The 15364-nt window shown below is 49.3% G+C and overlaps 1 protein-coding gene across 4 annotated transcripts in view; it reads left to right on the top strand.

The window, feature by feature from the left end:
* The window catches only part of LOC119373457 (protein numb), a 114965-nt gene that overhangs the window by 46268 nt on the left and 53333 nt on the right, over positions 1 to 15364 (top strand). Inside the window, exon 1 of one of the 4 annotated variants that reach the window (XM_049410886.1) lies at positions 2722 to 3354. The exons of 2 other annotated variants lie outside the window; for them this stretch is intronic. In XM_049410886.1, the coding sequence (XP_049266843.1) occupies positions 3234 to 3354 (121 nt within the window). In that variant the 5' untranslated portion in view covers positions 2722 to 3233. Of the gene's footprint in view, positions 1 to 2721; positions 3355 to 15364 lie in introns of those variants that run through there. One more of the 4 variants, XM_037643485.2, reaches the window with a different exon arrangement.

Raw genomic sequence — 15364 nt, 5'->3', positions numbered from 1 at the left:
GCCTCGTAGTTGCACACCTGGCGAAGACCCCACGCATTCGCCTCAACGAGATATAAACAATGTTCGCTCGCGGTATTTCTGGCCACTCACAGGTCTCCTCGACCTAGTCTTCGACGTCGTCGGTGTGAATGCAGGTCAACTGTATCTGTGAAGAAGGATTGTGCGGTGTTTACAGTTTACAGCTGACAAACTTACGCGCCGCGAACGAGTATGCGCAGAGGTTTGAAACTGATGGATAATCCGTAGACATTTAGTACGCCAATAAAGGAAAGCGGTAGACAGCTGCAACAACGCTCTAGTTACCGATTATTAACACTTCACGCCGTGATCGACCTGGTACTACGCTGGCTGCTACTGGTACCGACGACGAAGCACTGCCGTTCGCTGACGCGGAGCTAATTCTTGCGTCGCACGGGCGAATGCGCGCCGCTGAACGGTTCAGACAGCGACGAATAAGTCAATGGCAGCGACGATACCAAACAAAACAGCTTAAAGAAACGAAAAATCAGCAAACACAGGCTTTAGCAGGGACCTCACACCAACAGATAACGCGCCGGTTCGAGTACGCGCAGCCCAAGATGGCGATTTCGCCAATCTTGCACGTTAGACGGCGCGCATTTCAATATGGCGCCTCCCTGGCGTGAGAATTTGAAAAGGTGTATACGCTGTGACGTGCGCGCCTTCTTCGTTATGATTTCTGTTTCGTTCGTTTTCCCGCTTCCAGCGGGGCTTGCTAACCTCCCCGCTCTAGAGCGAGGCAAGCTTTCGGTTTCTTCGTGTTTTTTCCGTCTTGGCTGGCAGCAGCGCGAGAGAGGCCGCGTCTTTATATTCGCGCGGAGCAGGCTACTCCGCCACCGCCTCGTCGCGGCCTTCTCTTCTAGTCTATGCGAATATGGGGCGAATAAAACGTCGCTCATTTCATCCAGTTGCTAGCTCGCGTGCGCCTTTGAAAGCGTGGTGTCTCTGCTGGAGGAGCTCGTAGCTAGCTATGGAGAAAAAAAAACAAAAAAAAGAAACACGGGACGCCTCGCTTCTGCCCACGGACGTATATACTCAGCCCGCCATTGTGTGGCGCCGTCGTCTGCTTCTTCTTTCTAGCCTTCTGCTCCTTCCCAGCTGATCGGCCGGCGCTAGTGTCTATGAGAGCTGCAACGCACGGCTCTTCAGCCAGCATGGTAATCATGGTTAGTACTGGCAGTACTTAGATTTCTCTAAGCTTCGTTCTTTCGGCTCCGTTGGGCTTCGTGTGGCGTGCAGCCGCTTTGTAGCAAGACGAAGTTCAGCAAACAGCAGTTCCACTTCACCACCTTGACCCTTTTAGGCTCACCAATTCAGATCGGCTTAGAAGTGCACAACGATCCATTCTTTTATCCGAAACAAACGCCAAAACACAACAATACACAACGCCACAAGTGCGTTCGAAGCCGCAAGCACGAAGATTAGGCAAATCCATGTATTACCCATCATTTTCATGGTGGCCGAACGGTCGTAGGAAACTCTCTGCTTCTGCCTACAGTGAACTACTACTGCCCACGGACGTAGTCAGGGCGCCATTGTCTGGCGGCGTCGTCTGTTTCTTCTTTCTAGACTTCTGCTTCTTCCCAGCTGATCGGCCAGGCCTGTTCCGTCACGGATGGGCCGTCTGTGGTGGTGCAGCGGCCGCTAAGATTGAGATCGCCTTCTCTTGCCAACGCCGAGGGAGAGGGAGACTGGAGGCGCAGCTTTTTTGCATATCTTTCCTCGCTGCTTTGCTTTTCCCTTCTTTGCGGGTTGTGTGTTTGAATCTTCGGGTGCAAGCGGTCGTCGTCGTCTTCGCCGTGCGAGGGAATACGGGGACCGCCCCCCCCCCCCCCTCGGTGTGGCGCCTTGGGGCCGTTGCTTCACACACGTACGCCCTCCAGCCGCCGTCGTCTGCTACGGCAGTGCGAACGACGCCCGTCCGTCTGCTAGCGGTCGCTTCGTTTCGTGCCTGGCTACGTGACTGTGTCGTCTGCTATTGAAAAACACGTCTGTTTCGCTAGCCGAACGTACTTGTGGCCGCATCGCCTGTCGTCTGCTACACTGTAGTGGTCGGTGTGCTGCTCGACGTGACTGTGTCGTCTGCTATAGAAAAACACGTCTGTTGTGCTAGCCAGACGTACTTCTGGTCTGTACGACATCGAGCGTCGTCTGCTACACCGTAGCGGTCGGTGTCCCTACTCGACCCTGCCTACTACTATGCAACGGTGCTCACATCTGGCGTCGATCGACATCGAGCTCGATCGCCAATCGCTCCAGTTCGTGAATACACCCTGAGAACGGTCGCGGAGGGAGGACAGGTTTCGTGCTTTTTTATCCGGCGAAGAGGGGCAGCCGGTGCGCGACCGACGTGCATCTGATCCCCGTCCGGCATTGGCCGGTTTTTTTCATGCCGCGCGCGCGCGTGCGTGTGTGGAGTCCCCGTCTAGCCTCATTCTCATCGGCAGTCACACAACGACGCAGCGAGCTCTCCCTCGCTCGCTAGCTGTTGCCTCGGCGGCGGCTTTCCCGTGGCCTCCGAAGCCGCACACCGCCTCCTACGTGCGGCTCAACAACCGCCATCGGTTTTGTGCTTGTGTGTGTGTGCGTGTGTGTGGCACCACCGAAGGCGATGACAACTACTACGACTACGAGGGTCGGCGACGCGAGGTGATACGGCTCAACGACTTCGCGGTGGTCGGCGACCGGACCGGCGCTGCGTTTTGACCGCGGAAGCCAGGACACCGCCTCCCGCGGGGGCTGTGCGGCGCGCGCCATCGAAAGTTTGTCGTCGTCTGCTTCTGCGTACGGTAGCAGACGGACGGTCTTCTCGCTAGGCCTAACGCAACCCGCTTGCTCACTTACCCACCGCCCCCCTCGGCGAACGGGTTGTTGCACGCTTCGACTTCGGTGGCGTAATATTTTTTAGTGGCTTCGCTGTTGCTGCTCCAGCGCGCGTGTGTGTAACTGTGTGTTGTTTGTCAGCGTGTGTGTGTGTTTGTGTGTGTTTGTTAACGACGTCATCCGACTGTTTCCTCGGAGTCATTTGGGGTGTACCTTCAGTAGCTCTTTGTGTACTACATTTGCAAGAGTTCACCAGTTGATTCGAGACTGCTGGGAGCTTTCCGGAGGTGGACCGTCGAATAACAGTGCGGACACCAGTCAACGTTCACGTCGACTTGGCTTAATAGGAACTATTGATAGTGAGAAGAAAGGAGAGTGATTTCTCGTCGACTATGGGGCAACCGCACAGCCGAGCAACGCCCGGTGGTATGGGCTACACGAACCAGGGCGGATCACCGGAACTGAGGTCGCGCCGGCATTCCACGCGACTGTCGGCGCGTCGCGCCCGCGTCGGTGAGTCTGCTGCTGCTGCCGCATACGAGACGAGCTCTGACTGAGGTTTTGCTTTACTCGGTGACAAACTCATAAAAAAATTAACTGCAAACCCCGCCCACAATACCGCCGCGCACCTGTCCGTCATAGTTGTGAGAGAGTCGGGTCCGATGGAGTCCGCTCGAAGTTTGTGTTTTTATTTTTCTCTGATAATGCGAATGCTATTGGCTTATCGGAACACAGAAAGTTCTCTTACATATTATTTGACTGTATGTCGGTACCAGGATCATCCTTAAATTTTTCATGATACTTCATGGAAAGACGCGGACGAAGAAGGACGTGACACACGCCTTTCGTCCTCGTTAAAGTCCCTATATTTTTTTTTTCACTTCGTGAAAAATATAGTGCCTTTAATCCTCGTCTTTCCATGCGCTGTAAGCCTCACGATGTCATACCAACAAGCCCAAAACACTGCATTACTGCGTAAAATTCTGAAATTTACCGGGACGTTCAGAATTTCAACCTAACGCAGTGACCACAAAAAAAAAAACGTATATGTAAAAATCAGCGATACAAAACGTCTTGTATCTGCATAGAATAATAAGCTACTTTAATCGCGCGAAAGTGCCTGACGTCACGGAATATGAGCGAACGTAATTATTAATAATTTGTAATTTGCGGGGTTTTCCAGGCCAAAACCACGGTATGATTATGAGGCACGCCGTAGTGGAGGGCTCCGGAAATTTCGACCACTGGGATTCTTTAACGTGCACTCGCATCGCGCAGTACATGGGCCTCTAGCATTTCGCCTCGATCAAAATGCGACCGCCGCAGCCGGGGATCGAACCCGCGACTTTCGGGTCAGCAACAGAACACGCAGCGAACGTACTGACAGGTCTTATGTGCGTGGCGTTATCCGCGTTATTCTCTAGACTAGCCCTGCATGCGATGGTTTAGGCTAATCCGGGCACCATGCATCTCCCCTAGACACCAGAGTTTTGTCTAGTACTTTTTTGTACGAAAATATATGGACTGACACTTGGGACTACACTCTAAATGTGGTAACCGATAAATGTGATTTTGAGCACCTATGTAGTAAGCGATACATTAGCCTTGAGTGCATACATTCTAAACTTGGTAACCCATACTATCGGTTACCACGTTTAGAGTGCATACATGTATACCCTGCTGTGCCATGCGCTCAATTCGAAGGACGAGGATAATTTGGGCTGACCCCGTCTCTTTTCTTTTCTCTCTCTCTCTTTTTGTAACAGCACGGATGATTCTTCTAGAAACTCGTTCCACCTCTTCTCCGTAGGCTCTGTGGTGTACAGGTACAGCTCCCCGTTTCACGGATGCGTCATGCGACGGATTGCTTAACGCTCGTATAAAGGAAACACGCCTTTCGAAATGTAGCGCGCGGTTCCTCCGTAGAGGTATCGACTTTGCGACGCGTTGGCTTTTAGACGCTTATCGTGTTACATGTTAACCTGCGAATTCTATGTCTCAGAAACAAACAAAAAAAAACATGGCATTGGAGTTTTTAGTCTTCGTTTTCGTGTTTAACGCATGTGTTAACTTAAACTGCGTTAGGACGAAACACCAGAGTACAAGTAGATTGCACGAATGCAGTTCATAACGTATGTGTTGAGTTCATAACGCGTGTGTTGTTTTCATTTATTTAGTTATTTTCCATGCGCTCAGTCGCCGAGGCATTGTCGAGGGGGATGGGTTAGAATACATAAATAAAAATGAGACGTGCAGTATTATACAAAAATAGCGCCCGAAAATTTGGACTAATATTTGCGCAGAACGGCACGAAACTGAAACAGAAAATGACAGTAACGAATAGAAATTAGCGTAACACGTGATGCTACATTAGCGCCGAATTAAATATAATGAACAAAAATTAAACAGAATGGAACAAAACCGGAGAGAAATTAAAGAAAGAAAAACTAAAATAAACTCATTTTACACAATATTGGCAGTAAAATACAGAAGTAGAATAAATATTGCAAAGGGGAGACGAAACAAGCATGCGTTCGTGTTGAACGCATGTGTTATTTTCATGTTAAGGCCAGCAGGGAGTTATGTGAGTTGATGAAATTAAGATATTCGCAGGAACGAAGTGATATCAGCTCGCACAAGACACTGTGAATTAAATATCATTGAGAGAAGCCTTCGTCTTGCAGTGAACGTACAGCAGGCTGATGTTGATAATGATGAGGATGATGATGAAACACGCATCTCTCTCTCTCTCTCTCTCAACAATATTCGACAACAGCTCGATTCTTTCGTGGTTCACCGTTTGACGAAAAATCGTCGGTAGTTTACGATAGTCGTGGTGTATTCTGCCCGAAACGCGTCTTTTAATTCGCCTAGGCATTTAAGTATTTCGCAGTCGCTGTCCGTGTGCGTTCTTACGCAACTGTGTCCTGTTAAGTTTTTCTTGTTGGAGCGGGACCCCTTCGGGGCATTGACCCACAGAAGTGACGCGAAAGCTTGAAGCGCCGAGAGTATTTGCGCTGGTCCGATAAACGATATTCGATCGCGCATCCGTGAAAGGGAATGAGAAGATATTGTTGCGGAAGAAACGCAGGGATTGATCTCGCGTTCTTGAAATTTATAACGTCCTTGTCTTCTCTGTTGTTGCCTTGAAGAAAGCAAAACCTCTATTCAAAACGTTGGCTATGGCAATAGAGGTCAAGGATTTTTCTCCTAAAAAAAATCTCATTTGACAAGTATGCCACGCATCCGATAATCTCATACGAACAGATATGAATCATGTGTGTTCACGTATGATTGTACGAGATTATTGGGTATGTCATATTACATCTTGGGTTTAACGTTCCAAAACCACGATATGATTATGAGGGTCGCCGTAGTGGAGGGCTCCGGAAATTTCGACCATATATTGTCCCTTAACGTGCACAGTATACACGGGCCTCTACCATTTCGCCTCCATCGAAATGCGACCGCCGCGGCCGGGTATGTCATATGATATGTTTTCCTTTAGGGACATAAGTAAGAGCGTTTGAACGCGTCGAACTTCAACAGGAGCTGACGAAATCGTTACTTAATCGATTGTGATTAATAATAAAAGCTGAAAACTGCGTTGACGCAAATGGCGGCAAAACTCTTGCATATTGAACTTCTTTCGGCAGATCTCTCATGCGGTTTGTACGGTCCGTGCCACAGTGGCATCAGAAGGCATAAACGTAATGTCGGGAGAAATAAAATGCGAAGCACATTCATTTGGAGCGAGGTAGAGTGGTCTACCTATCGCGTTTCTACTCTTGAAGGCGAAGCTCAAGACGTCTTCCAAGCTTTTCTGGGATAGTTTCTGTGACCAGCGTTATATCACAAAATTTCCTTTTTGTATGTTTTTTTATCTCGGGATTTTCATTCATTCATTCATTTGGGCTCACCCATATTCTGCTTCGGAAACCGCAGTCCACTTCTTAATGCGAAATAAAGAAAAATTAATAAGAAAAGAAATCAAGAAAATTACGGGTGTACACTTAGTGGCAATTTCCTCATTGTTATCACGTGTACTTAAGTGCATGAGATTACGCGAGTCTGTTCGAAAACGTATACACAACAACGGTACTTAAGCCTACAGGAAACGTCCCGCGGTGTCAATTTGCATAAGACGTATACCTCGGCCGCCGTACGGTCGTAAAGATGTGTCGTACTCGGATTCGCATTCGAACGCGATAGCGAAGGGGTCGCTGAAATCGCTAAGTCTGTGTTATTGAGATGAAGAAATGAAGATAGGCATTGGGATTATACGTAAGACCGTAGCAGGGTATAATCTCCCACCCAGTGGAAGTAGTACGCATGTTCACCGTCGGTCTTTGCGCTGACTTCGGCGCGTTCTTTGCGTTACCGTAATGGTCGAAGCACGGCAGCTGATTGCCTCCGCGTCTAAAGAAAATAAACTCCCAGGGCTCCTTGCATTTGCCTAACACGACTCGAAGGCGGAAGACGTCTCTTTTTTTTTTTTTCTCAGTCGATGTATTGATCCTCCCCCGCCTCCCTCCGAAAGCTTTCTACACCTAACGTGGTTTTGCACTGCCTGCGTGATCGGCCCACCTTTGACAATGCGACGATGTCTTGTGATGACGTCATCATGTGACATCACGTCATAGCGACGTCACAAATTTTGGCGCTCTGTGACGTCATGATGACGTCATATGACGGCGTCATCACGTGGTGACGATTTTTTGCATCACTCCTGTTGACGCTGACGCCGCGGGACGCCGCCGGTCAATTTTCGCGTTTGATGAGGCGTCTAAGGCTTTCGCCTAAACAACTCGGTAGCCCGTACTAACATCTCGATCCCCTGTGACCCGTTCTTTCCTTTTATCAGTGCTCACGTGATGTTGTTGCCCGTTTACTCAAGTTCCACTTCGCACCCCTCTCCTCCATTCCGCCGTTGAATTCGACACGACGCAACGTATGGGTGACACCGACACGTTGTGTGTGTATATAATAACGAGCGCGGTGCCTCTCGGTCACCTTCCGGTGGTGCTCGACTTGTTATTCGCTCTCGGGTTTTATTTTTCTCTCTCAACGCGAAGGACGGCCGTCGCGAACAACAAGATCGAGTTGCGATCGATGGCCCTCGGGCTGACTCGATTGTTTCGAGCGGATGGTTTTCTGCGGCTCGACTCGGGTTTCCGGAATGGCCGCCGACAGCACCGCTGTACGCTTTTCCAGCTAGGGTTCGCATTGTTGGGAAGCTACGCGGAATACCGACTCGGTGAATGTTATGTGCCGTGGATTGGAATGTTGTTGCATATTTTTCTTGACTAAATGTAGTTGAAAACACGATGAAAAAAATAACGGACAGAGTGGCGCACCTTGTCTTTTACGTTTTCATTTTCCTTCATGTTCCCTGCGCTCAACCACTTCTAATTAATGCGCGACACAAACTGGCATCCCAGGCCTCCTTTTGAGGTGCGTGGAGGTTGTTTCCCGCGAGTAGTTTACTTCGTCGGCTACCGGATGTGTAACTACCGCGGTCGCCTTGATGACGCTGTTTCGGTCTTTCCCTCGGCAATCACCTGACCTAGCCGTGGTCTCCTCAGGAGAAACTTCTCGGAGTCGAAACATGGCGACGCGAAGTTCTAATTCGTGGGGCCTGGTCATCAATAGGCAAACGAGTGCCCTTCGCCTCCTAGTAAACATTCATTGCCGTAACAAGAAGAGAGGTTCGTTGGCTGTTCACCGTCCACTTTGAAGGGACTCTGAAGTACTAAAGCAATTTAGGCTGTTCAGTTACAGTCAAACTGTTTGTTGTCTCACGCAGCAGGCCTTAGTGCGCATTATACTACGCTTCGCCTACGTGCAGGCTAGCGGGGTCGCTCACCACTGCATTGCATTTAGTTCGAGCGCTTTGCACGTACAGGCACGCACGACGTTGCCGGCAGAATCTGTCTGTCTGTCTGTCTGTCTGTCTGTCTGTCTGTCTGTCTGTCTGTCTGTCTGTCTGTCTGTCTGTCTGTCTGTCTGTCTGTCTGTCTGTCTGTCTGTCTGTCTGTCTGTCTGTCTGTCTGTCTGTCTGTCTGTCTTGTCTTGTCTTGTCTTGTCTGGCAAATCAGTTTAGAGGAAGCTGAATCTCTCTCCCTCTCTCTCTCTCTCATCTTCGCTGTCTCTCTCTCGTGTGGTGGCTGACAATGTGTTCCGGCAACTCGGCGCACCACGTGACCGCCGCTATCCCAGCTATAGATACGCGCCTGTGTTTTCCTTCCGTCTGCATAGATATATGTTTGATTTTTCCCCTCAGCCGACCTTGATAAAGACTTCCTCTGCTCGCGTGTTGCGGGCCTTGTTTGTGTGTGCCGCACGCGCAGTCTCCCTCCCAAGTGAGACATTCATTACTGTAGCTCCCTTGTTTTGCCAGACGGGAAAGGTCAGGCCATATCTACTTGGCCGTGTCCTCCGCGGTGGCTTGATCCCTTCCGGGCGTCGTCGTAAAACAATCGGCCGCGCGTGGTCCATAGCGTGCGAATACGAGGCGATGTCCTTTACGGTCGAACGGGCATAATGGTAATGCGTTCTACAAGGCTGCAGCTATATCGTGCTTGTTTGCTGTTCTGTGGTGCTCGATTTGTTGGGTACACGAACCACGGGACAATTAGAAGACGAAATGAGAGCCAATTTCAATTTTTTAATGACACGACGAAACTTCACCACGTAAACGACAGTGTGACGTCACGATTCTCAAATTCCTTTTGCATATTTTCATTGACTCAATTAAATTTTCGAAAAACTTGCCATGTTAAACGGACGCTAAAGTTAAACGATAAGTCGGTTCACGTTGATAAACTGTACTCTTAAAAAACCAATGTCGTTAATTTCACCATCGTAGGTTTATTAATAGAGGAGAAAATCAAGGTCAAAGTTTCATTTTTAAATTTCGTGCCGAAATCTGCGCGCGTGACGTCACGAATTTCAAAAGTACATTTTTCGTATTTTGGCCACATTGGCTGAGCGAAATTTCTTGAAACTTGTCATGTTATTCATTTTTACCGATTAGGAACTGCGGGAGCTAGTATAGACACTGTCAAAATGACGTCACGACGCTTAGTGCGGGAATCTCAAGGTGGCGTCGCCATCCGCATTTTCTTCTCGCGGGTTCTCTCGTTTACCAAGCGTCTTCTCGCGGTAAGCGTGGTGATTTTGGAATTTTGAAAGAGTGGTTTACTAATGTGAGAAAAATCTTTTTTTCTCTTTATAGTGTCCCTTTAAGAGAGCAGCCGACCATCCTTAAACGGCGGCTTGCGTCGTCTGCATGCTTTCTTTGAATGGGGCGTTCAGTGCATGCGTCCTCGCCGCTCATTTCGGGGCACGTGCTTCTCGTTGTGTATACGTCGTCGCTTGAATGAAGAAGGTCGTCCAGATGGATGCTTCGTCGCGCATCCGGTCTCTCTGTCCATCCCCTCTTCCCCCTCCTGCTTCTTCTTCGCTTGAAAAGCATGGCCGACCAAGCGCCGTGCCAAGCCGCCGCTAGCCACCCTAGCCGCGGCCAAGCGAAGCATTGTGGCAGGGTATACGCTGCAGGGCCACATTACACGCCGTACGCGACAGAGGAGCTCCTCCACGCATTCGGAGCACGTTGATGGCCAGTTAGCCTTGGCGGAAAAGAAGAGAAAAATGCCAGCTACAAAGCGGCATCTTTCTTGCGCGATGTGTTGCGAAATGCAGTCATGATGAGATATCCTGCAGCGGCCGACTCATCTTCGAAAACGCCAGTCGACGACGCGTTTTTACTACGTACAGAGTGGGGGTGATTGCCTCCCCTGCGAAAGTGCGCCACATTATTGATTCCGCAATGCGAAGGTCGTCATTCGTATTGCCCTCTAGGCGCAGGGTGTCCGAGTCGACGAAACGGTTACTGCGCATGTGCGAGCAAATATATTTGTGCCCTCGCATGCGCTAATCCCGATTGGCGACACTATTCAATGACACTGGCAGTATTTTTTGTATACTGGTAGCCCGAGTGACAGTAAATGAGGCGAAAGCCTTAGAAGCCGCATCAGACGCGAAAATTGACCGTCGGCGTCGGAGGCGTCAACACGAATGATGCAAAAAATCGCCATCACGTGATGGCGTCACCATATGACGTCGTCATGCCACAGGTCGCCAGAATTTGTGACGGGACATGATGACCTCATTACATGGCATCGTCGCATGGTCAAAGGTGGGCCAATCACGGAGGCAGTGCGAAACCACGTGAGCTGCGGAAAGCTTTTGGTTAGTGGCGGGGGAGAATTAGTACATCGACTGACAAGAAGAAGAAGATGGCTTTCGCCTTCGAGTCATCTTAGGGGAACGCATAAGGGACTCTGTGATTTTTATTTCACACACTTGTTATAAGCTCTCCTGCTTCTGGAGTCGCAGTTGAACGCGTTATAAAAGTTGTTCGTAGGAAGCACGAAGTTTTCTGTAGCTGTACGACCTCGTGCGCGTCTCGCAATACCTCGTTATAACCAAAAATTTGACATTTAAATTTTGTAGTGATGTATACAGGATGTCTTCTCAGCTGTCGAGCACCAGGATTTTTTTTTTTTTTTAGTGAGCTCGCACTTGTCTAGTTGCAAAATTTATTTAAATAAACAAATTAAATCCCATTAACAAAATGTTTACTAGCGGCTACTCTAGTATACTGGGAACAGTATGTACTAGGTTTCCTTCGCGTAACACAGTTCCTCTATTTTTTAAGTATTGGTGCTTGATAGCTGGGAGACCCTGTATATTTAGGCTCGTGTGTGCGTTTCCGACGAGCGCTTTCCTTTCTTCCGTGACGACTCGGAAGGGCCCGTGCAGTCAAGCCTGCTGACTCGCATGGATGCATCTTCCGAAGAAGCCAGAAAGCATTTGCCTAGCGTAGTGTGCGTCGTGGGTGTACGCGGTGCGAACTTACACAGAAGTGACGAGGGTGTCTGGGTTTGAGTGCAAGATCTAAAAATAAGTAACCGCCAGCGTCATTCGCCGTCGGGGAAGTACTGTACGGAAGGGGTGGGGGAGGGGGTGGGGTGCTACTTTAGGGCGTCGCTTTGCCGAGCATCACTTTCCGTCCTCCATCACAGCGTAATGCCGGGAGATGTCTGTAAAGACCCACTGTGGACGCTTTCCGGCCCACGTAGATTGAGGGAATTGAAATGTTCACATTTACCAAAAAGAAAAAGGCTAGCAAGTCGTCGAGCCTTCGCGAATGTGCGGCTTTGTGCATGCATAGACTGCGGAGAAATATTTCCTCGAAGGCGTAGCAGTGAAGTCAGTCCTCTTACCGAAAAAGGGCATTAAATAAGAAAAAAATTCTGTCCTTGCGGAGTACACCGGAAATGCTATTCTGGACACTGTCAAATTCCGCCACATTTTCATATTTCGTAATGGCGGCTATTTCAGCCAATCAGAGAGGTTGTAGCAGCCCTCTGGGCCAATCGGAGTTTGCAAAATGGCGAATTGGACAAGATGACGGAGTTCGACAGCGCCCAGAATATATCACCCTGGTAGACGTACAGATGAACATGTTAACCTCGTACCTACAGCGCTGGCTTTCTACAACCGGTTTACTTTGCATGGTAAGCGGTACATTTGTGTGTACAGGAGCACACATACTATATAGATGAATTATAGGGTGTTATGGACAAGTTAAGTTTGGAGGCGTTCAGGTGCGTCAGGGGACACTTGCTCAGTGCTAGCATAAGTATTGAGGGACTATGGTGCTAGTAAACAATCGCAAAAGAATTCAACTGGAAAATGTCCGTAGTGCATATGTGCGGTGTGTTTTTAAACAACGTAATATTGGGAAAAAAACGCGTTTCTGTAAAGTATATGTAACAAAACTGACTTTCCACTCTGGTGACGTCGTAAGTAAGAATGAGTTTTTTAACTGCTCGAAGAAAAGCTTGGCTGCAATTATTGCGCCAGATTGGAGAAGGATACTGTGTCTCACTGCGTGCAGTGCTGTTGATTCGTCGAAACGCCGCAAGGTGTCGGTGCTAGCGTTGTCGCTCGTGCCATCTGTACTTTTGCATCTTCCGGCATTCCGGATGCGCTGTAACAGTCTATCCACAAATCACGCGTGTACCCGTAGCCGCTTATCCGACTTCCTTCAGTGTGTAAAGCGACGAGCATCTGTGCACAACAGCCCCGGTGACGTTGTTAATGCAGCTGGCCGTGATTTTGAGTCAGCCGTCGGCAGCCATGAGAGCTAGGCGATACACGCGCCATTAGGCAGGCATGAATGAGCGAGCGATGTGTGTACACTGCAGTTCGTTCCAAACCGTACAGCCTTGCCTTTCGGGGAAAGAAAATCCTCCGAGCGACGTGTTAATTTCAAGTTTCCTAATTTTGTCGCCCGAGTCGCTGGCCCTTTCGATCTCACATGGAGCGTGGTCGCCGCATTGGAGACATTATGACGTGGAGTAAGTTTGAAACAATTTTAGTGGCGTTTATGGGATATGGTCATGAGAGAGAGAGAGAGAGAAAAAAAAACTCCTTGGGGATCTGTTATCGATTGCTAAGACGACCTTGACGGCGAAAGACTTTCCGTGTTGACTTCATTTCGTTTGCGGTTGTTTTCTTACTTTCACGTGTGTGTAATAAATAATAATATCTGGGGTTTAACGTGCCAAAAGCACGATATGATTATGAGGCACGCCGTAGTGGAGGGATTCGGGAAATTTCGACCACCTGGGGTTCTTTAACCTGCACCTAAATCCAAGTACACGCGCCTCAAACGTTTTCGCCTCCATCGAAATGCGACCGCCGCGGCCGGGATTCGATCCCGCGACCTTTGGGTGAGAAGTCGAGCACCATAACCACTAGACCACCATGGCACATGCTCCGGAAATTTCGACCATCTGGTGTTCTTTAACGTCCACATGACATTGCGCAGTGCACGGGCCTCTATGGCGTTTCGCCTCCATCGAAATGCGATCGGAGCGATCGGGATCGAACCCGCGACTTCCGGGTCAGCATGCGCTCGCGGAATAACGCGTTTACGCTGGATAATCTATTCGTTTGTGTCGCGTGTACATGATAATGCGGGTGCATTGTTACGCCCCGGTGTCGTCCCTTCTGCTCTTCCCACATTACCGACTGATACTTTGTTCAGCAGAGTTCATACTGGGTTATAATTTCCTCGCTCGAGTCAGGTTGCGGGTAAGAGTGATGTTACACCGCTTGAACTTTGGTATTCAACTCTGACGCTCTGTCTTCTTGTTTTTCTGATGCCAGGAAGTGAGACGGCGTCGAAACAGGAAGCCGCGCGTGAACGGTGTACCGGGCGCTGTGGGCTGCTCGCAAAAAAACAACAAAAAATAAAAAAAGCGGTTACTGGTGCTGCTTGGGGTGAGGGAGGGAGAGAGAGAAAGGGGTTGCATAGATGTAACGCAAAGTGGCGTCTTTTGTTTCGCCCCCTCCTCGGCGAAGTTTTGTCTCGAGCCCGTAAGCGCTTTCCCCGTCTCTTTAGTTTTGTCCTCTCTATTTTTTTTCTCCCTTGCCTTTCTTTGTTCTCTGCTTTCTTTCCTTTTTGAAACCGTGGGATCATTTTCTTTCTCTCTCTGTCTCTCTCTCTCTCAGTGAACCGTGTCAGTCAGTGGCTGTGTATTGCCTCCGATGTGGTTTCACTGAACCCCGTTGTAAGCACTTTTCCGTTCGTTTTTATTTCCCTCTCTCAGTTCTCACCCCCCCTCTCTCTCTCACAGCTCCTTCTTCTTCTTCTTCGTGAGTTGGGTTTGCGTGAATGTTCCGCGGACTTTCCAGGGACCTCTTCCTGGTGTCTGCGCGCGCACACACGTACACCTGTATGTCTTGGCGCTTTGCTCTGGGCGTACACGCGTCTGCTCTTTCCCTTTGTTTCTTTCTTTTTTTCTTTCTTTTCTTTTCTTTATCGTCTGACAGTGCCATGGCGCTCGTGACGATTCGTGTCTGGTAACCCACATAAGCGGCCCCCCTCTCTCGCTCCGCTGATGCAGTCTTCCTTCCTTCCTTGGAAATGTAGTAGAGCCGAGAAGCTATAGCTGAGCGCACAGCCTTTCGTTCGCCTTCTGTGTTTTAGGAGTACGATGGACTGGGCCAGTTGGTACTGGTTCGTTTTGTTACAGCGCGACGAAGACGAGGAAAAAGCTAAGGCACACAAACGATCGGAAAGCTATCAATTGAAGTTTTTATTCAAGAAACGTGTTCTCATATGGAAGGCCGAACTACCGCGCCTGCGCACCGTAATCGCATCATACATGCTTGCAGAAATGAAATGCGAAAAAGGGTGAGCAAGGATTCCCACGAATCACTCCTTCCGCCGCTCACCCGAAGTCTAGGAGTCCTATCTCGCTAGCATGGAGGGTTTTCTGGGTTTTCTCTTTAATTCGATGCATATAGTATATATATACCACGGGACAAGCGCCTGGATCTGAGCTAGCTCGTACCAACGTTACTAGAACAAACTCAGTTTAAAAGCTCCGCCGGAGAGGCGGTCCGCGTGGCGGTCGTGAGAACTAGTGGCGCTGCAGTCACG

This window comes from Rhipicephalus sanguineus, chromosome 11, assembly GCF_013339695.2.
Source record: "Rhipicephalus sanguineus isolate Rsan-2018 chromosome 11, BIME_Rsan_1.4, whole genome shotgun sequence".
In the NCBI taxonomy this organism is placed as follows: Eukaryota; Metazoa; Arthropoda; class Arachnida; order Ixodida; family Ixodidae; genus Rhipicephalus; species Rhipicephalus sanguineus.
Note: the sequence above shows the minus strand (reverse complement) of the source record. Positions and strands in the feature narration are given on the sequence as shown.